Raw genomic sequence first — 26,549 nt, 5'->3', positions numbered from 1 at the left:
AGTAATCTGCACCTCTCCAGGGCCCCTGCATATAACAGCTAAACAAAGAGTGTGCAGTGAGTTTGTTTCTGGGTTCTTATAAATAGGTAGTTCTGTTCAAGTTGTCGTCTTTGAAATTTATTTTCATGTCTTCCGTGGCATTTGTTGTTATTGAATTCTGCTACGCTTTTAGTCTTATTTAATTTGGCAGGTTTTGTACAGCAGTGGCTCGCTTGCTCTGTTCAGATGGCTCCCCTAACAGAGATAAAGATGGCTTAAGTTGACTGCTTATTTACTTTGTGATCTATGTTATAAAATTGCCAGAGGGAGGACTTAACACAGTGACTTTGAAATCTGATTTTCAGTTCTTATTTTGATGGGTTAGATTGTCTGTCTCTGAAATAGAGTGGGCTTTGGTAGTTTTCAATATGGTTCTTAGTCCATTTATAGAGACCAAACCTTCAGCTCCAGTGTTTCGGGAAACAACCTGTTACTTGGATAAATATTCTTCTGTTCTTAAGGTTGTTTGGTCTCAATAGCACTAACTCATTGGCCCCCTTCAGGAGACTTGAAAGCCAAGTTAGAGGAGTCAAAATAGGGAAGTGGCGCTCTTTGAGCATGGGAAAAACCCAGGTGTCGGCTTTCTTACTAGAAGATCCTTGTTCCTTTTCACTCAAGACAACACTGTTGGCATCTGGAAATGGAAAGGCTAAACAGAACATTGGTTTGCGAACTAACTGAACGTGCCAACAGAAGTTACTTATGGCCAACTAAAACTTCAGTTTAGTGAAGCTAGCATGTGGGTTCTCTGGATTCCTTAAACCTTAGATCTTATTTGTTCTTTAACAAGTATAAATGCCTAGTGGTCTAAACATTATTTTCGACTTGTTTTATGATTATTGTTTTTATACTGACTAGAAGGCAAGTGTATTCGCAGGTAATGTGCATAGGAGGTTAGGGACCGATTCTAGGGTGAAATTCCACAGAGACTCTGGTTACAGAAATTGGTCGCTGATGGTATCTAGAGGAAGCTCTTCTCATGAATTCTAACCGACACCTGTAACTTTGAAATCTCCAGATATGAGTTCACTATTAGGTGTTTTCAAACTCTCCCTTAGGCTTAATTTTAACTTTTTAAGTCTTGAACATGCTCTAGTCTCAAGGATTTTTGTCTTCCTTCTGGGCAAAGGAATAGCTCTGTTTCTATCACAATGACAAAAATATGTTAATTGGGGCTTCTTTCATGTCTGGCTACTGATGCATCGGTGATGTGAAGGTTGAGAGTAAATAGCGAAGAGAGGAATGATTAGAAGAATTTATATAAGCAGGTCCTTAGGGCAGAAAACCTTCACCTTGTGCAAATGAGGCTTTTAGACTCCAGGGAAATTATTTGCATAGTAGAATGTAGCCTGCAGGGAGACTAAGAATGAGCTGTGTTCTGTAAAAATCCATCCAAGCTGAGATCTTTATAGAGGACAACACGGGGAGCTATCGATCTTTGCGGAGCGTGGGAAAACCCCAGACTTGACGCAGTGTCAGGGACCTGTGGAGAGTGCCATCCCCCTGGGTCATTCAGCAGGATGCATGAGATGAGAATCCACATAACTAATGCAGAAAACTGGGATTTCCATACTGCTTTTAAATTTTAATTTCTGCATTTAAAACAAAGCAGAGCTATATCAAAAATAACCAAGCCATTTCCACTAGGATAGCATGATTTTTTTTTAAAGCAGGTCATTTTGAACTGACAAGTTGAAAATGTTTGGGTTTTTGTGTGTTTGTTTTTTAAGTAATGGAACTGTAGCTTGTAGTCAGTGATCCCAAACTGACAGAGTTGTGCCAAGCCATTCCCAAATCTGTTTCTCAGTGGGTTTAGCTGCAAAGTCAGGAGTCGGATTCTTTCTCTTGCCTCCAAGAAGATAGTATTTCTCAAAGTTCCCATTAGTGCTTCCTTACGGCAGAGGAGGTGAGTGTGTTAAGATGGTGTCACGCCTTCGTGCGTGGTTTAGACTGGCGTTGGCAGGTTTGTACAGGCCCAGCCTGATGCGGAGGCTGAGCAGAAAAAAAATCCCATGCACACCCTGGCGTTTTTGCTGTGTTCCAGTCAGATCGCTATCTCGATGGGATTCCTTCTTTAGCAGCCGCAAGGATTTCTAGTCTTTCTAGGCTGGCTGCTGGGGTTTGGGTGGGTTGGTTTGTTTTTGGGGTGAGAGGGGTGGCAGGGGATTCTAGCAGTGCCAGCATCGTCTTTCCATGACTCCTGCCCTGAGCCTAGGACATCTCCCATGGAGGCAGCTGAGCGAGAGGTTCATGTGAGGCGGTAGGGGCTGCGGAGCGCAGCAGCCTTTCCTTGCCGCTGAAGGCAGCGGTGACAGCGATGGCAAACGCAGTTGGAGTCGTTCCTGACAGCTTGGTCGCAGCAGTCGCCCTCGAGCTGGTTGCCGTGGTTACTGAGTGGAAGATGCCATCTGCGTGGAGATGAAGGTCTCGATGACGTTGTGAGTGGACGGCAGCAGCTGACTGTGGCTGTTGGTGGAGTCAGAGCTCTGGTAGAGCACGAGGCTGCTGGAGGACACTGTCAAAGGCACAGGCAGAAGTTAACAGCAAACTCTCGCTGCAGCCCCCTTCTCGCGTGCACGCACACTCGCGTTTCCAGCGTGACTAAAATCTCGGCCTAGGACCATAGCTTCTTTTCCTATTTTGTGTGCCGTTATATACCTAGGGCAGGTCCAAAGCTAGCCCGAAAGCATCGTGGCAGATGACCTTCAGGGAGTTGGGATTTGAGCGTTCTAGTTGATAATGTCCTTTCCTGGAGCTGGAAAGTGCCAACCTGAGTCTGTACGTGAAGAAGTCTTGGGCTTTTCAGCTCAAGCTGCCTGCAGGTCTAGCTGCGTGCGGACCCTGATCTTGTTGATACCTTTAAGGTTATTCTCCTCTATGAATTCTGCTGAGGGTCCCATTTTCTCAGTCCTGCCTCACACAGCCTGTACAGACAGTTCCTTGCTGTAAACTGTGCTCTAAATCTATGTGTTTTTTTTTCCTCGTAATGGCTTTCCAGCCCCCCGGGACACTGGTGGAGCCCTCTTAGGGAATGGTAGGCCCTACTTCCCATTTTTCTGAACGGGCATTACGGTGCTGGCCGGAGGAGCTGGGTGATACACGGTTTAAAATAATAGCGGCTGCTGCTCTTACCAGCAGGGCTCGAGGTGAGGCGAGGGCCTGGCTGAAGGTGCTGGATGGCTGTGTCCTGGTTCTGTAAGTGTATCGTTGGCGCCTGTGACACCGGCGTATGGATCCCAGACTCTGTGTGGGTTTCTGAGTCAGAGGTGAACGCCTAGAGAAAAGAAAGTTAACAGTGCCTGGTTTCTGCCTCCCTTTCTGCAGGCACAAGAGATGAGTATTGGGAAGAGTGAGCAGGTGCTGTTTCCAAGGAGATTAAATCCTCCTTGATGACAGAGTGAAGAGCTTGCTCTAGTGCCTCCAGTATTGCAGCTGGTACCACCAGCAAGGTGAGGAGATGGAAAAGACCATCCTGCTGGGATGGCACAGACCACGCACCCCAAAACTTTGGCAGAGGCAAGGAGCTACCTGCAGACTGGTGCAGTTCTGAGGTGGGGGAACAAAGGCATGTGCTAAAGGCTGTTACCTGTTTAGTTGGTGTCAGGTTAGTCAGGGCGCTGAGATTGGCAGTATCTGTTATCACCATGGTTTGTGGTAAGAGGCCTGTATGTGTGTATTGGGCCACTTCAGACTTGGGGCCGTAGAGAGCTGTGCATGAAAGAAAACAAGATCATGTGGATGCTGGAGCTTTGCATGAGAATAATTTGGCTGAGTTGTTCTCCTCATGTACGTGGACCTGCTGTCTGTCTCCGAAACGGTGGGAATGGAGGGACAGGGAGATGAATGCAAGAGAAAAATAATTTCGTAATTAGGACAACAATAACAGAAGGGGAAAATGGAGTGCTGCAAGGCCAAGGACCCAGCAAACGCTCCAGAACAGAGTTATTTCTGATTTGAGCAAACGCATTCGTGCTCTTACCGTGAGGGTTCTGTATCTGGGCCATGGTAGCCATGAAGGGGCTCTGGTTGATGTGGCTCTGGACCTGCTGCATGAGGGGCTGCTGGTAGGATGGGTGCAGTTGCTGGGAGAACTGGACGGGCTGCAGAGTGGTGAGGCTGCTCCCCATGCTGTTTATCACCGGTACGCTCTGGGGCTGGGTCGAGGCTAAGCCTGAAAACCAAAGACCAATGACACACTGAGACCTTTTTTGGTACTGTCGCGCGCTATGGGAGGAGCGTGGCTGCTCTGCAACGGGGGCCTCAGAAATGGTCAGCGTGGCAGGGCGAGCTCAGTTGCTGCTTTTCAGGAGTTGCTGCAGTGTTCTCTGTGATCGTGAATGGATTTCGTGGCTGTGAAAATGAAGTGGGAACGTGCAAATTGTATAATGCAGACAGGAAGCACGAAAACACCTCTGTCTGCCGGTGTTTGTTCCTGTGCTGTGTCCTTCTGTACCAGTACAGAGCATCACCCTGCAGATCACCGATAACCTGATGTAAACTTCCATGGGGAGGCCTGGCTCAGAACTAAAACTGGAGTTTCGTTTCAGTGTCCAATTCATTCTTTTATTTTGTTTATGAACTTATTGGCATCAGGGCTAACTATGCTGTAGCTGCCCAGCCGCTTGGAACAGAGTTTGAGCTCATTTTGCTTAGGCTGCCAGATCATGGCATTTGGACCAGTGAGAAGGAAGTGGAAGGTTTCATGCATCGCTGCCCAGGTGCCACAGCTGTCCAGACCCCAGTCGTGTAAATCAGCGGGTCTGTATGGCACTGAGGTCCTGTTAACAGTGTGTGGAAATTCCCCAATGTGTTTGTTTTGCACAGAATTAGAATCCATATCGTAACAATCCTGGGTGTAAATGAGGAAATGGAAATAGGTCACAGCTGCCACCATGGAATAAAACAGGACCTCTTTCTTCCTGAGAAGAAAATGTAGGAAGAGGGTAGTTTTGTTTTCCTTTATCTAATGAGATGCACTTTGGCAGTAGAATAATCCAGGAATGATAGAAATCTCATACAAGTCCCGAAAAGCTGCCCAAGTGAAAAATGTATTAAAAAAAGACAAACGGTAATTACTGCTGCAAGTTCCAGAGGAATATGCTGCTCTTTGCAGGAGGTAGAACAGGGCGTTTTATCTTTCAAGAGACATGAGCATGCTTCAATTTTCATAGTTTTAAGGGAGTATTACATTTACATTAGACTTACGTTTGGGACGATGGAAATGGAAGCACAGCAGCAGGACAAAACCCTGGCATAGGAATAGGTTGCAGAAGGTCCCTTGCCCTCAAGATTTGGGTTTCTGTGCAACTTAATTCTGTGTAAGGAACTTCTCTCCCTTAATCCCGTGAATACGTGTCAGCAGCGCTGGTGACTGACTTTGCCAGCTCGGCGCTTTGGCCTCTGAAAGTGAGGCAGATAGATAATTCTTGCAATTCACATAGCTCTATATCTGAAAACCGATAAGCAGGGCCGATACAGAAAACAGAAGCAGCCAAATAAGTGACTCACCTATCACCAGCGTGGAGGCCCCCGTGTTGGTGAATGCTGGTGTGAGGGATGAGGTCTCGCCAGCTCCGATGGCCATAACGCCGGGCAGCGATGCCATGATAAGGTTCTGCGTCTGCTGGCTCAGGGCGTGTGGATTTTGCTCTAGGCTGTGCAAGGCCGTCAGGGTGCTGACGGGGGGGAGAGTTCCTCCGGGAGCCGAGATCTGTGTGAAGGGACGTCTGTGAAAACGCCATCTGCAGCAGGCCCCAAAGCTGTGATAAACTTCCTTCTCCCTCTTCTTGCCTGCCCCGACCCCTTGCCAACTAGAAACGCTTTGCGTTTGCTTATGTGCAGTTTCTCTGTGGTTTCTTTTATGCTCATCAGTCAAGTGCTAAAGGTCTGCTGTTGAAAAACGAAGGGTAGACCTTCTCTCTGTTTTAACTCTTCGCATCCGAGAGCTCATAAGGGCTGTACGGACAGGAATGAGGTTACTGCCTTCCCTACGGGGAAGGCTCGTCCTCTCTTAATTACATGACTTTGGCTGTGGAGTTCAGCACAGAATCCAGGAGTTCCTCTTCTCTTACTCACTTTTACTCTGAGAAACGCCTGTGATTTCCCTTCCTCTCAGCAAGTGTCTTTTAGTGGCCAGTGAGTTTTCAGGCAGAGATTTTAAAGGAGCTGCTGAAATGTTTCTGTATGTCCTTTTTCTCCCCGTGTATGTTCTTCAGGCCGTGCTAATTGGCAGCCGCCCGCTCTTAGAAAAGCCGCGTGTCTGGGGATAGAGCAGGGCTGTTCTAGGCTTGGACGTCTTGCTGATCCGGTCTGTGTCCCTGAATCGCTGAGAAATTTAATAACCTAACTGTTTCCCCAGGCCTCTAAAATGAACTCTGTCACCTGTGTCTATGCTATAATGGGGTTTTGAGTTTGCAAAGCCCTTTAAAGATTCATAGTTTAAAATAAAATATTACAGAAGCACAAAGCAGCATTCTAATAATTTGGCTGACAGAGACAGTTCAGTGATACCTTTTCTGCTCCCCAAAGACAAAAAGCTGTAGGGACTTTTTAGGCAGAGTAGGCAGCAACAGGTTAAACAGTGGGGCAAATCACCTTGATGTCAATTTTGGAAGACAGCTCTAAAAGAAGATTTTTCAGTGCCTCATGAAAGGCTCCTTTTCTTCAGGGAGAGACTAGAAAACCAGCAGAGCAAGTGAACAACAGCAGAGACTTAAATCGTACTCGTTCACAGTGCGCTTAGCTTTGCCTCAGGCCAGTAGGCGCTAATGCAAACTTCTGCCAACAGGTACCCTGCAAGCAAGGGAAGGTGTGCAAACCAAAAATGATCAGTCGCATAATTAGCAGTGAAGCAGTAGGACTGTGATGGAAAGAAGTTTCAGAAAAACTCAGTCTGCTTTGAGAAGGTAGGTGGCTACAGTCCAGATACCTGGACGTGTCTCCCTGGTAGATGCTGCTTACAGGCTGTTGGGCTTAATTTTGTAGATAGGATAAATGTAAGTGACCAGTCTCTGATCTGTTCATCCCACTGGAAGTCTGATCAACCAGCTTGAGATGTATAGAGTATGAGCGCTGGAGATGATGAGAATCTCCCTGGGGAAGGAGGAGAGAGAAAAAGGCTTCCTGGGAGGAAGGAAATTATGTCATATCTTGAGCTCTATTTTCTCAGAATAGAGTGTTTTTGTTAGTCTTGGGGAAATGGCTGTACTTGTTTTTGTGCCCTAACACCCACCCTCACCAGGAGCGTGGGGGGCCCAAGTATCCTGAGACTGCTCATATTATATGGGCAGTATGAAGCTGACTATATAATATTGCTGCAAGAAGGTTGTTTTTGAGAGTATTCTAGGACACACCGGTTCTGAATAGTGCATATTGTGACCACAGACAGAGGATCTGACATCCTGTATCACCAGTTCTTCAGTGTACATCACTCACCAGCTTAGTGTCTGTGCTCAGTAGGTTCTGGCTGGGCTCCAGTCCAGGGGGAGAAACCTGATGCAGGATGGTTTGGGTGGTCACCATGGAGCTGTTCCCATGGTGGTTGCTGCTGGAGGACTCTGCCTCGGTGGCTGGCTGCTGGTTGTACCTCACTCCTGCGTCAAAACAGGATGGAACTGGTTGTCAAAAATGAACTGAGACATTTTGGCAAGTGCTAAATTCAGTTTCCTTTGCAGTCACTTGTCTTTGTTCAGAGCAAAGAGATGAGGTGGGTGGTAGAGGAACCAGGAGAACAGGCGTTCTCACCGCTGTGTCCTAGGTTTCCTCTGTAACTTGGCCAAACTCCTTCCTCAAGTACTGACGTTCAGGTATGGTTGTGTGCCCTTCAGGGAGTGAGCTGGGCTGGCCGGAAACCTCCCTGGATGTGGGCGTAGACAGGAATGAGCCTCAGTAAGATCATCTCTTCCCAGAATGACATCAATTACCAGCTCTGGCCTATGGAGCTGGCAGAGCTCTTGCTCCTGGGTGGGGAGTGACCTTTCCTGAAGCCTGAAAGTTCAGCTGTGGAGTCTGATGCTGCTGATATGAGGTACTGGAAAGAATGATAGGCACACACGTGTGAAAGCATATAGAATTAATTTGTGATGGCAGGCCAGTGGATGACCCCTTGGAAAGGGGTTGCTGCCTGCCAGCTGTGAGGGGGAAGCAGACTGAAAGTGTCATCTTTGGTTTTCTAGCCACCCTCCTGTCCTCACCCAGAGACATGGTCTCTGTCACCCACGCTCTTCCCTTGTATCAAATCTGCCCTTTCTGTCTGTAGATCCACCTCCTAGAGGGGTAGACTTGGGAGATCGTTTTGATGAGCGAGTTAGGCAAGTTTTACTTTTCCTCCAGATCTCCCTCTGGTTGTTCCTTACCATGGACTTTGCTGGGTGAGAGAGCAGACGATGGCTGGAGGGAGGAAGAGTTGTGAGGAGTTAGAGAGGGAGCAGAGGTGGACTGGGGCCCGCTGAAGGTGTCCATAGCCAGCTTGTGCCGGAAAGCCTCCTCCTTCCTGCGATTGGCAAACCAGTTGTAAACTCTCACCTCCGTCACCAGGTTTGAGCCCAGCCCCTGGGCCTGGGATGGGGAAACGCCTCTCTGAATACACTCTGCTCTGTGGGGGAAAATGCAAAAAGAGTCTTACTGAGCTGGATTCAAAGATGTGGAGTTAAGTGGGCAACCCCAAAATGTCTGTGGCCGGGCACAGCGTAAGGGGCCTGCTGGAAAGAGCAAGACACAGGGCATTTCTGGATCTTTTGTGAACAGTGGGTGCTCAGTAGTGGTATTACATTCAAAGCAGGCTGGTGGCAGTGGTGACATCCACTGCTGTGCCATTAGGCTGCCTCTCACGAGCTCTAGCAAACAGCAAGGAGACAGAGAGGCCCTCCTCTGCCCTTCTCCCTCAAAGCCAGGCTCCCAGCTTCACCTGTTGCACTCCTCCACCAGTGCCTCTCTCTCTTCTTTGCTGGGATTTTTCTGTCTCTCGTAGGCTTGGAACAGGATCTGTTGTGAGGCAGGACCCCACTTAAAGCGGTTTCTTCTTCCCTTCTTGGTGGGCAGGTCGTCTCCCATGGGCTCCTCTGTCAAGATACCCTGGCCAGCGTGTGTGAATTCTGAGGGCACAAAGGGACAAGGGGATTTGCCTGCTGGAAGGATTTCCAGTAGCGTTTGGTGCCCAGCAGGCCCAGTGCAGCTCACCCTTAGAATATCTCTTACAAGACAGAGGGTTGAATCTAGATGAGGTGGAAATAGAGCTCTGTAATCTGCTAGAATAGATGAAGCACTCCTAGCAGGGCTATCTCTACCTGGCCCTTCTCTTGCATGCGTTGCATCTCTGCTTCCACCTTGGAGTAGTGAAAGCCAACACAGCTGAGTCTAGAGTAACACGGCTGATGGAGTCCTGCTCTCCAGAATCATCCAGAGGCTAAGTGTCTCATTTTACTTGCAACCCATGGATACGAAACTAAGTAGGACAGATTCCAGCCAGACTCATGAACGTGGTACATGCTGCAGGGGCGGGCTCCCAGTGTGCACCTAAAACGAAAGGGCTCAGAGCGCATGAGGTGGTAGCCCGTGGTGGTGTGCCCCAGAGAGTACAGCAGCTTGCTGTGCTTTTGCAGCTAGAGGAACTGCTGCTTTGGCTGAATTTGCAAAAGCCTAGTTGTCAGGCAGAAATTCTGTCTGTTTTGTCCCCTGACCAGCGTGCTGTTTTAGTCTGAGGAGGGATGTAGAACTGTAGTCACAAATGGACAGTATTAATTTACTTCAGCTAAATGTTGGGAGGGGGGAAGCTGCAGACTGTTTTATGAGAGAGTTTTTCTGTGCACAGTTTAGTTCACCCTCACTGAATACTGACCTAGACTTTTCTAAGCTTTCTGTTGCAATGGTTCCTTTTTCCTTGATAGAAATGGGGAGTAGGGCTCAGCAGGGGAGGGAGGAGGCGTTTATGAAATCGGAGATACTTACGCTGGGCCACCTCTCGCTGCTTGCGGACGTACCAGGTGTAGAGGGCTGCCCTTTTCTGCGTCTTCATGGGAGTGCCCTTGTTGAGGTGTTGTGAGAGGTGAGATTGGTTCAGACCAGTCGTGTCCACCACCTCGCGCTGAGGGATGTTGTGCTGTTGGAGGTAGGATTTCACCATCTTTGCTACCCGCCAGGGATCCTCTCTGGAAGGAGCAGAAAACACTTCTCAGGAAAAAGAGGTCTAATGGCTGTGTTCAGCAGACCTGCTTTCCAAGGAGGTGCGCTCGTACTTCCCGAGGTGCATCTTGCACGTCAGTCTTTTCCACGCCGTTGCCTTAGGTGAGGTGAGAGTAGTAGAGTGGCTGCTAAGGGGAAGCTGTTCCTCGCTCTGATACCTTGTGCAGTGGGGCCCTGCATTCAGGGTAAAACTGCACCGTGTCAGAAATGAAGCGGAAAAGCTGTAGCGCCAGCTTCCTGTAAACTGTTCTTCGTAGGTACTTTGATTTCTCTAGAAGAAGAAGGTGATGCTCCTGTTATCATGGGAATTTCCCAATGCATTGCCACAGTCTTTGCTATCTTCAGTCATTTTTTATACAAGGTTTTGCCTTGTTTTTATCTAGGCAATTACTTGTAAATCACAAAGTGCTGACATGAGTAAGGAACAGATCTTTCTACGGGAAAGCAATGTGAATGTAAAGCATTTCTGCGGCTACGGAGAGATGTTACGAGGAGGGAAGTGACGTCCCATTTCAGTGTTCAGTTGGATGTTTTATGAGTGTTTGAGTGTTATGAGTGTTTTGAGGAACCCCTCTGCACCAGCTCCTCTCTCCCTCCGTCCCTCCCCCATGCAGTACATACCTTTTCCTCTCTGTCTGTCTTTAGGGCCTAGCTACTCAGGGTAGGTGTACTTCATTTTTCTAAGACAGATTCACTGTACTACTAGACCAGCTGAACCTAGCTCATGCCCTGATTCTGGTCAAGGTTGGGTTACCTTGCAATGACTGAGAAAATGAAGACAGGCTTTCGTCATACTGCTACACATGACTTCTGTGTGTACACCAAGCCATCCAGGATCATGTCCTTGCACATCTGCTATGTTACTCATAACACCTACTGATTCATATCCAGATCTACTCAAACATCTAAACGCAATGGAGAGCAACAGGCAAAACACAAATTCTTCTGATTGCCACCATCCTTCAAGGTAACAGCTTGAGGAATAGGCCTATCTGAGACCTACTCACAAAACTCAGGAAGCTAATTTGATTTGGGATTTCATAATGAATGTGAATCTCTGATTGTTAGGATCTCTAATTAGAATATCTATGAAGGTTTCCAAGCAGGTTATAGGGAAAACAGAAGACTTTATGACCATGATTTATTTGCTATGTGTACTGATTTCACCAAAGCTGAAAATCATAGTAAAAATAGGAAGGTGTGAAATGCAGTCGAGCCAACCAGTACAGGTGTGTCTCTACAGCAAAGCCCCAGGCTTCTGCTCAGTTTTGACAAAGAGCATCCTTTCTTGTTTGGTATGTGAAAGGTCTGGTGGAACAGAGGGGAGTGGAAGTGGTCTGCATGCTGTAAAAATACCCTGATGTCATTTCTAACTCCAGCGTTAAAGGAGCAATGGAGGAAGAAAAAAAAGTGCCTAGGATTATGGAAAAACTATTGCAAGAACACACAGGTCTGAGCAACAGGCTGCAACTGAACTGTTCAGTGCTTTGTTGACTCAGTAGGTTGCCAGAGGCTGCAAAGTGATAAGGAGAACAAAGTCCACATCTGTTCTCTCAGTGCAAACACCCTTATCTCTGTTCCCCTTGCAGCTTCTTTCACAGTGGCTGGACAGTCCAAGGAGCAAGCTCCACTGCAGTTAAAGTATGACAGAAGCACTGTCAGTTACAGCTTCCTGAAGGATCTGTTTTCTTAAAATAGGACCATTTGTTCCTCTTTTATGATGGGTCAGTTCCAGGGGCCTCAGTATTGCAGCTTCTTCCCTTAACCATCTTTGCCTTTCGGAAGCCTCAGATTGGGCTGAACTCATGGAAGCTTTTCCTTTCTCGGTGGTTTGTTCTCCTACTGTCCAAGCCAAGGACCAGTCTCCTCCCTTAGTATTTGTGATAGTAGTCTAGCCAGCACTTGTGCCCTGAGTTTGTTACACAAATCCCTCTACGAAGGAGAAAGGGCTCGAATGTGGAATCTCTGGTCTCTTAGATGTGAGCTCTGGCTCAGACAGGAAGACAAGGGGCTGCATTATCACTGATGGAAACATCAGTTACGTGTTGTTGTCCTTCCTGCACCCCAGTCACAAGTCACTTCTGACTCTCTTGTCAAGATCTCCACTTTGTGGTAGGAATAAAGCAGGAAGTATCTGTGAGGATGACTTTTCTCACAGTGGTTCTGTGATTTTCTTTTGTTTTGAGACAAAGCAGAGTTTTCTGAGGTACAACAGGGCAGGGCATCTTAGTGAGCGTGACTTCATAGGACAGTTCAGATCCTGGCTACCCGTAAACTGTCAAGGCCCAGGCTGTAATTCCAATGCAGCAATTCCTTTTGGCCCTAGGCTATGTCACAGAACCAGTGATGGCAGTCAGTCAGTTGAGGCCTCAAATGAACCATTGCCCAAATCCACAGATCCACCTGCAGAGCCTTCACCGTTGACTAAACCACTGTAAGATGAAACCATTCTGTTGAAGTTGGTGACAAAGCTGTCATTGACTGTCAGAGTAGGATTTCACCCCAAGCGTAGCCTTCCTGGCTGTCATTGCACTAAAATCTCAATTGCTTCAGTGAGTCAAACTGTGGAACTAGGTCTGACTTGCTCAAGCTCTCCTCCTCCATCTCCAAGTCCCTTTCCTGCTTTTACCTTTCTTTCTCCCCAGATACAAGCTGTCTCCCCATTCCTGTCTTGTTCTCTGAGGTCTAATCTCTATCTCCAGGTTCTTCTCAAATGGTCTTTACTTCCTTCTTCCTAAGTCTCGCTCTGCTGCTGCTTGCCTCCTGAGTGTAGCCCCTCTCCCCAGCTCCACTCGACCACAGGGGCCTGGGTCTTCTCTCCATTCCAGCTTCCCATTTTCTTAGTTCTGAGGTCACTTTTTAAGGGCGTTTTCACCTCCCTTTTGTTACCTGAACAATAAGTAACCCAGGTAGTTAGTTATAAACTCAAAGGGAACAAGAGGCTGGTTGATAATTTATAGCAACATCTCAAATTTAAATGGAAAGTAAATATCAAGTTGTTAGCATTAAAGAAAACCCATTTCAGAGAGCTGAGGATGTAACATTCGGGGGACCTTCTCCCTCCTTCACTCTTCCTGACTTTTCTTTCTCTTTCTTTTTCCTTTGTTCCTTTCTTTCCCCTCCTCTTCCTCATTCCCTCTGTCTCTCCTTTCCTCCTTCCCTGTTTTCCAGGTTCCCAGGCAAGAGAAGCCCTCATTTCTCTGAGGTAGATTCTGAAGTGCTGCTTTGGACCAGACCTTGGTTAAGCAGAGGTTCAGAGCTGTGAAGTGCTCAGGACCATCCTCTGGCCCTTTCCTCTGGAGCTCGCCAGACAACTCCCACTGGTGCCAGTGCACAGCCCGGAGCCGGGCTGGGCAGAGAGCAGGGAAGGTAAGACCGTCCCGGCTGGGTTCTTTTCTATTGAACTTGGCCTGGTTTGCCTCATCTTGGTTTATATGTGGAAATGAAAGGGGTGTGGCAGCTTCATGTCCAGATCCTCAGCTAGAGCTCTTCTAAGACACCACTGACATGGGGGAAAGACCAGACCTGTATCATTACATCTTTGTTTTTCTTTCTTCCTTCTGGAAACCAGGCTTTTATCCCTGCCTCCAGGGGAAATCTGTTGCTTATCTCAAGTTCTCTCTTTCCTAGTGGAATTTCACCCCTTGCCCTGCAGGTGGATTATTGCTATATCTCTTCTTGTTTGCTGTGCCTCCGGTAGTATGGCCTGTCCAGACCCCCCAGGCTGTCTCTCCAGGGAACTCCAGGGAATATCTGGGAATTACTCCACACACCTCCATCTCCCTAGTGAGGTTATTCTTTAGCATAGACGCAATTCTTTGTGGAGTGATCTGGAGAGAATATTATTTTTAATTTTGCAAGTCTGGGGAAGACCAGTGAGACTGATTTAGGCACACAAAACAATGTTAATTCATCGCTAGCAAAACCTTTCTCTGAACTGCCTTTATCAGTCCTGTCCGCAAAGGACAGAAGGTGACATGCCTGCAGGTGCACCCCGCTGCGTGGGTGGTGTACCTTGCCCACATCCTGGCGTGCTCAGTGTTGCTCAGTAGTTCCCAAACTGTGGCTCCCTCTTTAGTGGTCCTGTGAGGACAGATTTGGTCTCTTGGTGCTGTCATTTTTAATTTCCCGCTCCTGGAAAGCCTAGCAATGGACACTTCTCATGCTACTTTACTATATGAGCAATGGCTGCAGCTACCCACAAAGACTTTCTTGTGTCACCAATAGCTGCCCAAAGTCAATCCCTCTCCTAAAATGTGGTCTACAGTATTAGTCCAGGACTTTTTAATAGTGCCCAGCAATGCTTCTGCTTAGAGGTAAAAGTGCCTCCATCTGGTTTCTCAAAGACTTGAAATGCTTGTGTAGATGCTGAAACAGCTTTGCAAGCATTGAAGTTGTGCTTGGAGATCATTTTTTTTTTGCCTTCCTTCCTTTCATCTGCTGCTGGGAGTAATTTCTGTTAAAGACTGTTCTCCCGTATCTACGCTTATTTGTAACACTATTTTAAGGACGTTACCTTTAGGTGTTTGTTAATGGAAAGGTTTGTTCTTACAAAAAACAAAAAAAACCCAGTATGTATTAGTTGGTAGCTACTGTTTATGTACCATCAGACCCTGGTATTGACATGCTTTGAATATACTTCCCAGATATACAGTTGATTTTTTTTTAAGTCTTTGACCAGAAATATGAAGACTGTCAATATGGGCTTCCTACTCTCTCCATTCCACCTCAAATAGTTTTGGTCCATTATATCCCCCCATAAGGACACTTGTAACTGGGTGGCTTCTGGTTCCCTTTATACTGCCCTGAACAGCAGAAGTGAACTGATGTATCCTGTGACATTGAGGACTGAAGAAAGCAAGCCCTGAGGTTTCAGAACAAAGTGTTGCAGTTAAGACCCAGTACAAGGCTTAAGAGATCCTGGCTCTTGCCCAATCCTCTCGCCACTGTCCTAGGGGTCTTTAGATGAGTCAGAGAATCTGTACCTCAGTTCCCATTTCTGTAAAATGGGAATGCTGCTCAGTTGGCCATCTAGAAGGGAGACCATTGATTGGAAAGCATAAATAATACTGCAGGCACGCAAGGTAGGTAAGAGTGTTGTGCTGAGACTGGTAGGAAGCACAGGAGAGGCTGGTAGCCAGCTCCTGGAAAGGCAGGGAGGATCAGAAACTGGAATTCATGGTGAAGCGAGGGTGGCAGGAAGGAGCCCCTTCTGTCTGTGAGTCTGCTCTCAGATTACGGCAGGCGGCCCTTCAGCCCTGCTGCACCCATTCATTACAGAGTGGGACAAAGCCGGGTGCTCCTCTTCCACCTACATGGCTGCCTTTCTGGAGAGATACCTGATAAACCATCAGAAGTTAATGATCAAAAAGCTTATCAGGGTCTTTTCATCTATAAATTTATAAGACAAAAGAGAAATAATAAAGCCATTGGATAATTAGTAACTAGCCAGGGCCCGCCCGGTGCCACTGGGCTCAAACTACCCCAAGACCTGTACGCAGACTCAGGGAGAAGAGAAGGAGACAAGGATGAGGGGAAGGAAAAGAGTGAGGAAGGATGTGAGAGAGAATTAGCCAGGAAGACATCAAAATGGGAGGACTAGTGGCAGAGACAAAAGTGAGGAGAAAAAGGGAACAGGTAAAGAGAATGGGAGAGCAACAGTACGGGGAAGAGGAGATGTAGCAGAGCTGGGGGGGGGGGGGGGAAGAAAAGAGAGGCAGACTTTTGGGGCCAAAAAGAAGATTGAATTATTGGGAATGTTTCCCCTCCCAGGTAAGAGCTGATCCTGTGAATTTTCTTCCATTGAGAACTGCATAGACATCAGCTCCCAGCTGCTCTTCTCTTAAATATTTACAGCGAATGTTAACGCCTGTCATGCTGTTTTTCTAGCTCTGGCCTTTTGTAGTGGGATTTGATGTTTGCCTCTTATTGTTGCACTTTGTTAATTCCCTTTAACCGTGAAGAGGATTAATCAGAAGGCCCAACAAATTCTCTAACTGGATTTTAGTTTTAGTGAAGATTTGAAATGCAGGACGGTGCTGCATCTCGTGTCTCCCAACAGCTTGTGGTTTCAGAGTACCTCCAAAACGGAGGGGCAGTATTCTGCTGCTGTTGGGCTAGATGGCTTTGAAGGACCTGATCCTCGCCTGGACAAACCTCTGAGGGTGGTTATTAGGGCTTGCACCCCAGTAAGAATCCCAAACGTGAGTCCTGGTGAATGTTTCTCTGGGCCTGTCATGAGACTCGCTGGTTTAGGGGATTCTTCCTGTCTTTTGACTTAATGCTTGCATGCAAAGGCAAATTTCTGTGGCAGTAAAACCTGTAACTGTTCCTATGTGTGCTCTGTAGTTACGGCAGACGGCGGAGGGTAGGAGCATAGCGAGTTCTTTCTAACCTCTGCGTATATTTGGTTTCTGCTCTTTCTACAAGAAAAATCCCCAGTGAAGTCAGGAGAATTTCGCACATGCACGAAAGACAGGAACAAGCTCTCTTGGTTTATCTTTGACAAATAACATCTATAGGAAAAGCCAGTAAAAAAAATTTTAACCTCCTTAAAAATAGCAGGAAAAACTAAAACTCTCTACCATAATTTCTAAGACTACTGCGAGGCCAGTTAACAGAGACCAGATTTTTATGGGCTGCTTTTATTTTTATTTTTTTCTCCCTTGATGACAGAATCTGTGACTCCTATAAAAATTAACGTTTAGTCAGAGAGATGCAGGGTGTCCAGGCCTCGGAGTGCTCTGACGCCCGTTTCCTGATGATACGAGCACTTCTAATGTGCAATCAGGCTCCATAGCTCCCTTTACGCATTGGAAGTGTGATCAAAAGACAAGTTTGAGCATCTGCAAAGAATTTGGGGGGCTGCTAGTCCTGGCATGGATGAAGACAGTCTCTGTGCGGTTAGATCAGCTGTGAATACCAGGGACGCTGGTAGGAAGAAAGGAAGGGGAAAGGAAAGAGATTTGGAGGGAGAGAATACAAGAAAGAGCAGCAAAGAGGAGCAGCAAACGTGTCCTTACTGTAATAGTCTCTCCACCACAGCCTTCTGGTGAGCAGCCTCCTCAGGGCTCAGGTTCTCCAGCTCCTTCATTATCGGAGGGGTAAATTCCTCCCCATCATCAGAGGTTTCATCTTCCGATAACCTGGCCTCCCCCAGGCCGTTGGGGAGAGCGGGGATTTCGGGGCACGAGTCCCCTTTCTCTGTCTGGAGGGCATGGATGGCGCGCTGGCTCTCGCTCTGGAGGACGTAGGGCTCCGCTTCGCTCAGCGCCTTGATCAAGGTCTCCTTGGTCAGCCCCGACTCCAGCAGCGCTCCTAGCAGCTCCACTTGAAGGTGACTCAGCTTCGAGACCATGGTCTTCAGCCTCGTGCCTCTTGGGTTTGAATTTCAGCTTATCCTGCCTCCAGCTTCCCTACACCATGTTCCCGAGGTAACGCGCCTGACTGTCGGCAGAGTGGGCACAGCGCAGCCTCCCGCCTTTACGCCCCCCCCCCCCAAAAAAACAAAATACAAAATTGAGCCACTTCAGACCCCCCACGACTGTCCTGAGCCGGTGCTGATAAAGGGACCCTTGGCTATCTGTTTACATTGGAGCAATGTAAATTCTCCAAGGTTCATATTTATCTGTGTGCTTAGCAAGTTACTGAACTTTGGACTTCAGCACGGCAGCAGCAGTTCACAAAGTGCAGAGGGAGAGAAAGCAGGGGGAGGGGGAAAGGGAGGGAAGGAGAGGAAAACGGAGGGGTAGAAGGTCTGCCAGCATGGAAAAGAAAAAGATACGGAAAGAAAAGTAGGGAAATGAAAACGGGGAAAAAACATGGCTCATTTCTGGCCCCATTAGTTTTGGAGAAGGAAGGAGGCGGAGTAGCCAAAAGCAAGGGGTGGGTTTGGCGGTGCCTGTGCAGGAGAAGGTGCTGCTGGTGGGAGGTTGTGGAGCCCACGCAGAGCTCCAGCAGCAGAGAGGTTCAACCAGCCCCTGCCAAGGCGTTGGCCCTGGGAGACGGCTGCGTCGGCAGCCTCGCTCGCCTTTGCCCACCCCCCCGGCCGACCAGTGCAACTGCTGGGTTTACAGGGAAGTTCCCAAGACTCACGGCGTGTTGTGGAGCTCCAGCTGACTTCTACGGCACAGCATTGAGTGTTAAATGACTTTTTCACTTCTGGCTTTGGCTTGCTGGAGTACCTTGATATGCAAATACTGGTACCTCCTTTATAACTTGCTGTATGTATTGTTTAATTGATGAGCGTACCCACATAATTTGGGGGATTACATGACTTGCCCCGTTGAGCTGATGATTCAAGCACACGATAAGGAGCAGCCCTGGGTGTTGGTTCACACCGAAAGTCCCTGCCCTATCTCCGATTGCTCTGCTTCTCTGGAGAAGTGCCCTGGACAGGCTGGTGGTTCCCGTTTAGCATCTACCTCCATCCCCTCTTGATGCCGGCTGTGCTTTCTGGTTCTACCCCCCACCTTTTGGGTGACTTTCTAAAACACCCTAGCCAGCTTGGCTGGCGTTGCTTGGAGTTGTCGGGAGGCCGCGATGACTGGTGGTCTTTTCTCATCTGCAAATATATGAATGCATCTGTTTACTTCAAGGGGCTAGGGAATAACTTAGTATGCAAGTGTGGGCTTGATGGTGTGTAAGGGTCTCGTGTGAATGATTTCTTCTTGTGTGATCGATGGGAGAAGGGTTTAAAACTGTTGTTTTAACAGAGGTTTCCTAGGAGCAACTACTGGTCTACTTTTATATACTGCCATCAGGCCCAAGCTAAGAGGAGCTTAGCCATCCCCATAGGATGGCCCCAGACTGAGCACTGGCCAAGACGCTGCTGCAGAGCGACCTTGGCCGGTTTTCCCTTCGCGGGCAGCGGGAGCCGTGCTCGCCAGGCTCAGCACGGAGGGGCTGAGCTCCTTGGCAGGTTGGCGCCCTCCTCCCTGCAGTCGCAGCAAGCTGCTGCTGGGCTGACCCCGCAGCCAGGACTGCTGCTAACTGTTGGCCTTCGTTTCAGAGGCGTCTGCCCCCCGAGTGCCAGCTCCCCTCACTGCTGGAAGCTGAAAAGGCTCAGACGGGGCTCCAGCAGACTCCCTCCGTCTGCCTAAAAAGGAGTACCAATTCAGAGTCCGTGTGAAAATATTTAATGTAAAATAAGATCTTTAGTTTCTAAATACTTCACTATGTTCATAGCAGGTTTAGTAAAGAGCATTTAAAAATGTTCAGCTTTTTTGGCATTGTCCTAGCAATATTTGGATACAATTTCTGTACATTTTATTTTTGATTACAATTTTCCTCATCCCGCCCCCCCCCTCTCCCCCCAGTAGACAGTCTAACAGTGCTGGCTGGTAACAGTAATTACCAATTGTAATGACAGTACCCAACCATGATGTATGGTTTCAGCATGATGCATCCTTGTAATTCAAGGATTTTGCATGCAGAGACAACAGATTGTGAGCTCGCTGCAATATGTGGCAGGGAAGATGCTGCCATGTCTTGTTACTTACTTCTGCCTTTGTGCACAGTGATTTTGTTTACCTAAACTAGAGGGGATGGAAAATGCTAACATTGTTTTTATTTATAGACTGTCCAGTCTATTTTCTGTGAATATATACTTCTGTTGCACACTTGCAGGAAAAAAATCCTGAAGTTTAGACAAAGAACAGCAGTATTTGTTGGGGAAACTGTAAAGAAGGAAAAAAAATATATCAAGAAATTATCTGTATTTATCATGTGGTTTTAAGGATTCCTCGTGTACCAGAAGCCCCTTCCCTCTTGGTTCTGCTTGCCCCGGAGGCCTTCAGCTGCTGAAGCTTTTAAAACAGCCTCTCTTGAAACCAATGAACTTCAAAGGCTATAAAACCAAAAATGAACATCTGCCTGTTTGTTAGGACCTACAGGATGCTACAACTGGATACCACATGAGGAATCCTGCGTTTAACGTGGAAACCTTTCAAATACTGAGGAAGAGGTAAATTTCTCCATCACTCTATCCTTGAAGGTCTTTTTCCCTTGATCTATTGGAGTTGCCCATTTTAAACTCCAAGAGCCTGGACAACCAAGGAAGAGGTAAAAACTTTCCTTAAAAATGTCTACACTGTCATTTTTACATTCACTGTAACCTGCCAAACCAGATATGCTAGCAAATGATTCAGCACTCCATCAAGGATCTAATTCAGATTCTTCAGTGCAAGGAAACCAGTGAGCTTTTCAGTGTTTCTCAGATGTTACAAATTGCTAAACTGTCAGAATGAACAAGTGGGAGGTAGGACGGAAACTGTTGCTATGGGTTAACCAGCACCCCTTTTCTATATATTGACACTGAGGACTGCAAGCTCGGGTTTCTCAGATTATTACAACTGCCACAATATCCTGCTGAGAGGTAATAAGGATAGCAGAGGTCAAGAGTGGAAGCTGCAAAGCTTTAACCAGCTAGATTATAGTTCTAGTAGTAGAGCAAGAGCTAAATTGTAGAGTACCATAATCCAAACAATATATTCCTATATCTAAATTGTGCCTCATGGATTTTGCCTTGAGAAGGAATAGTTGAAAGAAAAGGATTTGGCTTTGCTATACCCATTTGCATTCTATATCAGTTGATTTTGTTGTTTTTTGTACTTGCTTTGTTGATTTTCTTACTTGCAAAAATTTACTGGGGCATATCTTGATTCTCGAGTCACCCGGAATAACATGATGCTGGTAACTGTAAGGGAGAGGTAGTTTTTGAAGTATGAAGGCCCCGAGTGATACCTGCCTTTTCTCATGTTTGTCTGCAGTATCTGGTTTTGTATTATTTTTTCCTCCTGCAAACTTATTTTTCATTAAGCATAACTAATATGGTGGTCGAGATCCTTCAAACAATACTTCAGTAACAAGACACGAGCAGCTTTACAACAATAAACTGGTAAGCTTAATAGAAAGCTCAAGAAAAATGTTATATTAACAGAATGGTCTGGATGCCGATTGGAGAAATCTATCGGTTAGTAATCATAATCACACCTGAGGATTCTGAGCTCTGTAGGTTTTTTATTTTAATGGCATGCTTAATAAAGATTCTTTAAACATGTTCAAATAATCTGCATTGTCCTACCTACGCTTTAATACATTGTCTGTTTGTTTTATTTTTATAAGTTTCTTCCCTTCAAGTAGTAGGCGGTCTGGTAACACTGTGTGACAGCTGCATCACAGAACGGGGTTGCTGGCATTCTCCAATAGGCTTCCAGGCAAGGACGGCTTCTCTTCCTGTTTCATTCTACTTCATTGATAAATAATAGTCTGCCTTGATAAACTGTTCCAATGGATTGCCTTCTCCCAAGAACATGTAATAAGGTAGTTGAACTGTGGATTAATAAATAATGAGGACTACTCCATGAAAGTATAAATGGGTATATAATAGGAACTTTATTCTTATTTTAGACCTATTGGTCTGCATTCTGCTTATTACAGGAAAGCCAAACCAAGTGAAATAGTTGCGCAGCAGAGTAACGTGAACAGAAGTGCAGGTGGATTAGAGGTTCCCAGAGCCTGACTCTTGTATCAATACAATTGTTATCTTCAGTGTTTTAATTTGTTAAATTATATCCACCATCAAGTATACACAGTGAAAAATACAGTGATTGACTGGGATAAAGCCTAATGCCATGACCTCAAGGAGCATGCAGAGAAAGAAAAAAACTAAATATTTTTATAGTAAAATTGCTAGCAGAGGGAGCCTGTATAGTTCCATGAATACAGTGATAAAACTGCCATTGGCCAAAGAAGTATTTAGAAGTGGTTCCTTTAATAATTCTTTGCCATTTTATGGTTCCTCCAGCTGAGACTGCCAAATGCTTTATTGGCCTGAAAGACATTACTATCATCCCCTCCTTGAAATGTGAGAATTATTGTTATCGTTGTGTTCATCCCTATTTCTGTGATTGAGGAAAAGAAAGCTACACAAGTGCCAAAACCGATTATTATTTGTGCCCTGGGAGCTTGGCCCCAAGTGGCATGCAGGAGAGTGAAAAATCCCAGATAATTGTCATTGGTATGTTGTTTTCATAGGGTTGGATTTCAGCTGTTTGTGTGAACCTCGAGTATCGCAGCAGGGAAGGACTCCCTTGAATATGTGATTCGACTACTCCTAATACATACCCATTTAACACTTTCATGTAGTAGTCCTTGTTGTAAATACGTGATTATAATAGTAAATATGTCTTTACAGAGGAGCAAAGCATTTTTAGTTGGTAGCCTTCTCCCGTTCTCAACAGAATAACCAACCTTAGGACTATCGAAAGAGAGGCAAGAAGAGAGCAAGGCTATCTTTTGATTTAGATGCTAGAGCACCTTCCCAACTTGGCACCCTGCAAAGAGCAGTAAGGAGAGTTGCATCCAGAAGAACAAACGTTTCACATGCTCATCTGCGCAGAGGGCACTTTGCAAGTCTCCCCAGGGAATGGGGCTAAGGCCTAACAAACATTAGGGACTGCACTGGCTGCAGCTTAGGGGGACAAATTATAGGCTGTAATCTCTAGGTATTACCAATATTATCTCTGCACTCTTCCTCTATGGGAAGCAGGACTCTGTCCTCCTCATTCATCCATCTGTCCCTCCTTCGCTTACTCTCCGTCACCAGGGTGAGGATGAGGCTGGAGAGCGAGGGCAGTGCTGGAGCTCGGGTAATGAAGGAGTTTCCCACTAGGTGGTGGTGAAGAGAATCGTGTGACACGTACCGGTCAGCACATGCTTTCTTTTTAGCAAGGGGAATCCTACTAGGATCTTACAAGCAGAACAGCCGAGCGCAGCTCTGAGCTGCACTGCCAAACTGAATCTCTGACTTCTGCCGTCCCCTTCTGCTCGTTTCCATGCTACGTGTTCCTCCCAAACCCAAGCAGGGTTGACAACTCTACCTGTCATGTCCCTTCCCAAAAGGTGCAGTCTCCGCATGAAGCTGCTGCGGTTCTTTCCATCGGCCTGCTTGATGAATCAAGACATGGTTAGCTAAAACGTCCTCTAATGACATTTAAGCTCTTCAGAGGTGAGGGCTTTTTGTAGCGAGTGCTTTTGTCTGATTCTCCGCCACCACGCTTGCCTCCCTGTGCTCTGGGAGTTACGCTGCCAAGTAGGGGGGAAAAAAACCAACAACTTATTTTTGTTTGCTGCTTGTGCTGAAATACCTTTGTAAGTCTAGGTAGTGCATCAGTCTACATCAAAGGCACCAGACAGAGCAAGTACTTTGAAAGGACTTTGTAACGTCAAGAGTAAACTGTCACTGAAAGTCAGAGGAAAGCTTTGTACGTCTGAAGAAAGTCTGCACAAGCAGTACACTGAGAAAATTATCTGGGGAATGCGAGCTGTGCCCCACTTTGGAGTATGAGCAGATGCTGGGTCTGCAAGGAAGAATACATTTGTCCTGTGAATTGATCCCACTGCTATCATGTAATGATAGAGCATGCTTGCAAAATTGTCATTTATTAGTCTAGTCACAAGTCTGAGATGCTGAAAAAATTATGCTTTAATTGCTCATCAGCTAAAAATCACTTGTGTCAAATTAATGTGCTAAGAATTTTGCAAGACTAAGAAGCTAACTAAGGCCACAAAGCAGGGACATTGTTGTTTTATAGATACCAACATCAGTTTTACATCCTATTCTCAGGAAAAGAGTCTCAGAAAGGAATCTTTAGTACCAAGACAAGGTTGAAACACTGGTTTATCCTTCCCCCCATTGATTCAAAAGGATAGATAGGTTTCCTCTTGCATTTACTCTGTCACGAGCAGTGAAAAGGATTGCACAAGCATGCACCCTGCAGCCACCGTGGTTGCAGCACAGCAGAGCGTGGATTCCAAATTAATTGTCAGTTTTCTAATTGTCACTAGATGTTTTTGCTGGGGTGTGGGAGGAGAAAGGAAAGGGGCTTCTCCCTCAAATCAGTCCCACCATTAGAGTCAGAGCATTCTTCTTATTTGGAGGCTTGGGGTGAGAGTGCGGGGAGTCTAGAGTTTCCACCCAAACTGATCAGTGTGATTTTGAGCACAACTCACTCCTCTGTCCTTGCATCCCCCCCCCACCCCCCCAGAGCTTTCCGTACCTCCTGAGATGGGCACAGGCACTGTGCATAGGGTGTAAGTAAGTTGAGGGGCAAAAAGGTATATGGTTAAATAGAAGCAAATATTTTGCAAGGTAGCCCAGCCTGAGCTCTGTGAGAGGAAGCATTAGCATCAATTACTATATAATCCTTCCAGTACACCTAGTTGCCATGATCCTCCCCAGCAGGGACCCCACTAAGCTAAAGTCATGATGCTTTGAGTATTCCAACTTCACGGTTGATAAACCCAGTTCTCAAGCAGATTTTAGTGGGCAGAGTGCTAATCGTGCTGGGAGCTGTAAGGTCATTCCTGTCCATGTTGCCCAGGGGCTGTGGAAAGCACAGAGGCTTTGGATGCTGAGGTGCAACAACCTCCCAGAGCCAGCGGATCGCTTGCAAGGCCTCAGAAAAGAGCAGCGGGGAGAGAGGACGACTGTCTCTCGGCTCCCGCACAGCTCCCAACACCGTTTTTGATGCACAGAGATATGGGCACACAGAGGGGAGAAGCCTCCAAACAAGTCCGGAGCACCATCTCACTAAAAGCATTGGTTAAATAAAGCACAAGAATCCCAGGCATTCCCTCCTCCTGCCGAGAGATATAACTCAGGGTTTGCACACATAACATCTTCCTTCTGCAGTGCCCCAACGCTTCAGGTGGCTGGAAAACGTTGCAGTTTCCTCTTTATTGGCGGGAAACCATGCAAGCGGAGATGATCACCTGAGATTACACAGAGAAGCAGTAACAGAACTGAGGAGAATTGAGCAGTTCTTGATTTTTAATCCTCTCTCACAACTACAAACCAGCCTCCTGAGGTTTTTCCATTTTAGGAAAACAAACAAGACTGACAAAATTCAGTCTCATATTCTATCCATTAAAAATAGGAATAAGCTAGACTGACCCATTTTAGAGACATCTGAAGTATCTGTAGATGCAGTGAGACTAGTCCAGTGTCCTAATAGATATTTTTTGAAGATGCTAACAAGATTATATTAAGGCACAGCATTTCTACGTAGTTCTTTGTTTTAAAGAAATACCTATTTTTACCAGACCCAGGCATTGTTCTTCTATTTAGGTCAGTTACATCACCTCCAACTGCTAGTTAAAACCAGCTCTTCTCCCTCCCACACTGCAAGGAACAATGGATGAGCGGGCACAGCTGGACTGAAATCAATTGCTCCAAACTCCACAGAACTCCACTCACACGGACTGCTGCAGTGAAGTAACAGGAGGCAAGGATTACTCAAGCAGGCAGGCCTGAGCTGAGACACTAGATCTGCGCTCAGCAGAAACATAATCAGAGAGTCAAGAAGCACTGAAGAAACCCAAAAGGAGAGAAAGACAAGACAGGAAGTCCCCGTTCCTTTGCCTGGGACTCACGTGGATTAACACCGGGCTGGACGTTAACACAAAGTATGCAATTTGTATTTGGTCTGAGTATCTTGAGCATTATTTTCTTTGCTGTGAGGCTCAACCACGTTGAGCTTTCGCTCCAAGTCTTTTACTTCTTTCCTTGTTTGAAAGATGGTAAATTCATAGATCCAACAATTTCCAGCAGTGTGTTGTGGAATGCAAGTTATGTGCTCTAAACCTAACTAGAGTTATCTTACCTGAACATTTATCACCGAATCCTCCTCGGAAAGGAAACCCACCAAAACAACATTTCAGGCCTCGCGCCGAGGAAGTCACATAGTGCTGCGGGATGGCAGGAAATCGGTGGAAGCGAGACAACAGCGGGAAAAGCAGTTGTCTTCCCAGCTTCAGCAGGCGCACCGAAGCGCGCAGCCTGCGTCCGAGCCGCCGTTAGGCTCGCGCTGGTTCAGGGCACGACCGCGCGTACCCCCTTTCCCTCGGCCCTGCACCTCTGGAGCCCCGGCGAGGCCTGCGCTCGCGCCGCGCGGCCCTGCCGTTGTTCCTCCAGGCCCGCAGAGCCGCGGCGGCGGGAGCACGCGGCGGCCGCCCGTCGAGGCGCCCGCGAGCCCCCTCCGCCCTCGGCCCGGCCGGGGGGCCTTCGGCTTCGGCCGGCGGAGCGAGGCGGGCGCAGGCCGGGCGGGCGCGGGCCCCGAGGGGGCGGCAGGCCCCGCGGCGCCATTTTGTGCCCGCTCAGCCCGGGCGGCGGGAGCAGCCGCCGGGGCACAGAGGAGCCGGCCCCGACCCGCAGATCCCAGCTCCTCACGGCCAAACAATACAAGAAAACAATATAAAAAAAAGGATTCATATTTTTCTGCCTAAATTCCCCCCCCCAAAAAAAAAAAAAAAAAGCAGCCCTAAAACAT

General features: G+C 47.0%; 1 protein-coding gene and 1 long non-coding RNA gene across 11 annotated transcripts; one reads left to right on the top strand and one right to left on the bottom strand.

Annotated features, from left to right (window-relative positions):
• Positions 1 to 327: 327 nt before the first annotated feature.
• HNF1A (HNF1 homeobox A) lies at positions 328 to 17,914 on the bottom strand. 5 transcript variants are annotated; one of them, XM_068911774.1, is made up of 11 exons: positions 17,241 to 17,725; positions 9,985 to 10,184; positions 8,945 to 9,131; positions 8,563 to 8,632; positions 8,394 to 8,427; positions 7,474 to 7,631; positions 5,548 to 5,749; positions 4,019 to 4,210; positions 3,626 to 3,747; positions 3,172 to 3,313; positions 1,281 to 2,554 (listed from the first exon to the last, which is right to left on the bottom strand). In XM_068911774.1, the coding sequence occupies exons 1-11, from the start codon at positions 17,573 to 17,575 to the stop codon at positions 2,427 to 2,429; spliced, it is 1,770 nt and encodes a 589-aa protein (XP_068767875.1). In that variant the 5' UTR covers positions 17,576 to 17,725; the 3' UTR covers positions 1,281 to 2,426. The 5 variants fall into 5 exon arrangements, with proteins under 5 accessions (XP_009685760.1, XP_068767875.1, XP_068767876.1 ...); XM_068911775.1 differs by adding an exon at positions 10,272 to 10,489 and having other exon boundaries at positions 8,394 to 8,632; positions 17,241 to 17,674; XM_009687465.2 differs by having other exon boundaries at positions 328 to 2,554; positions 8,394 to 8,632; positions 17,241 to 17,914.
• Positions 13,214 to 25,882, top strand: LOC104152204 (uncharacterized). Of its 6 annotated transcripts, none has more exons than XR_011135207.1 (5): positions 13,242 to 13,587; positions 20,103 to 20,182; positions 21,038 to 21,115; positions 21,343 to 21,540; positions 25,349 to 25,882. It is a non-coding gene; the product is annotated as an uncharacterized lncRNA (long non-coding RNA). The 6 variants fall into 6 exon arrangements; XR_011135206.1 differs by having other exon boundaries at positions 13,245 to 13,587; positions 19,956 to 20,182; XR_011135202.1 differs by lacking the exon at positions 21,038 to 21,115 and having other exon boundaries at positions 13,214 to 13,587.
• Positions 25,883 to 26,549: the final 667 nt, after the last annotated feature.

This window comes from Struthio camelus, chromosome 17 (genome assembly GCF_040807025.1).
Source record: "Struthio camelus isolate bStrCam1 chromosome 17, bStrCam1.hap1, whole genome shotgun sequence".
Lineage (NCBI taxonomy): Eukaryota > Metazoa > Chordata > Aves > Struthioniformes > Struthionidae > Struthio > Struthio camelus.
Note: the sequence above shows the minus strand (reverse complement) of the source record. Positions and strands in the feature narration are given on the sequence as shown.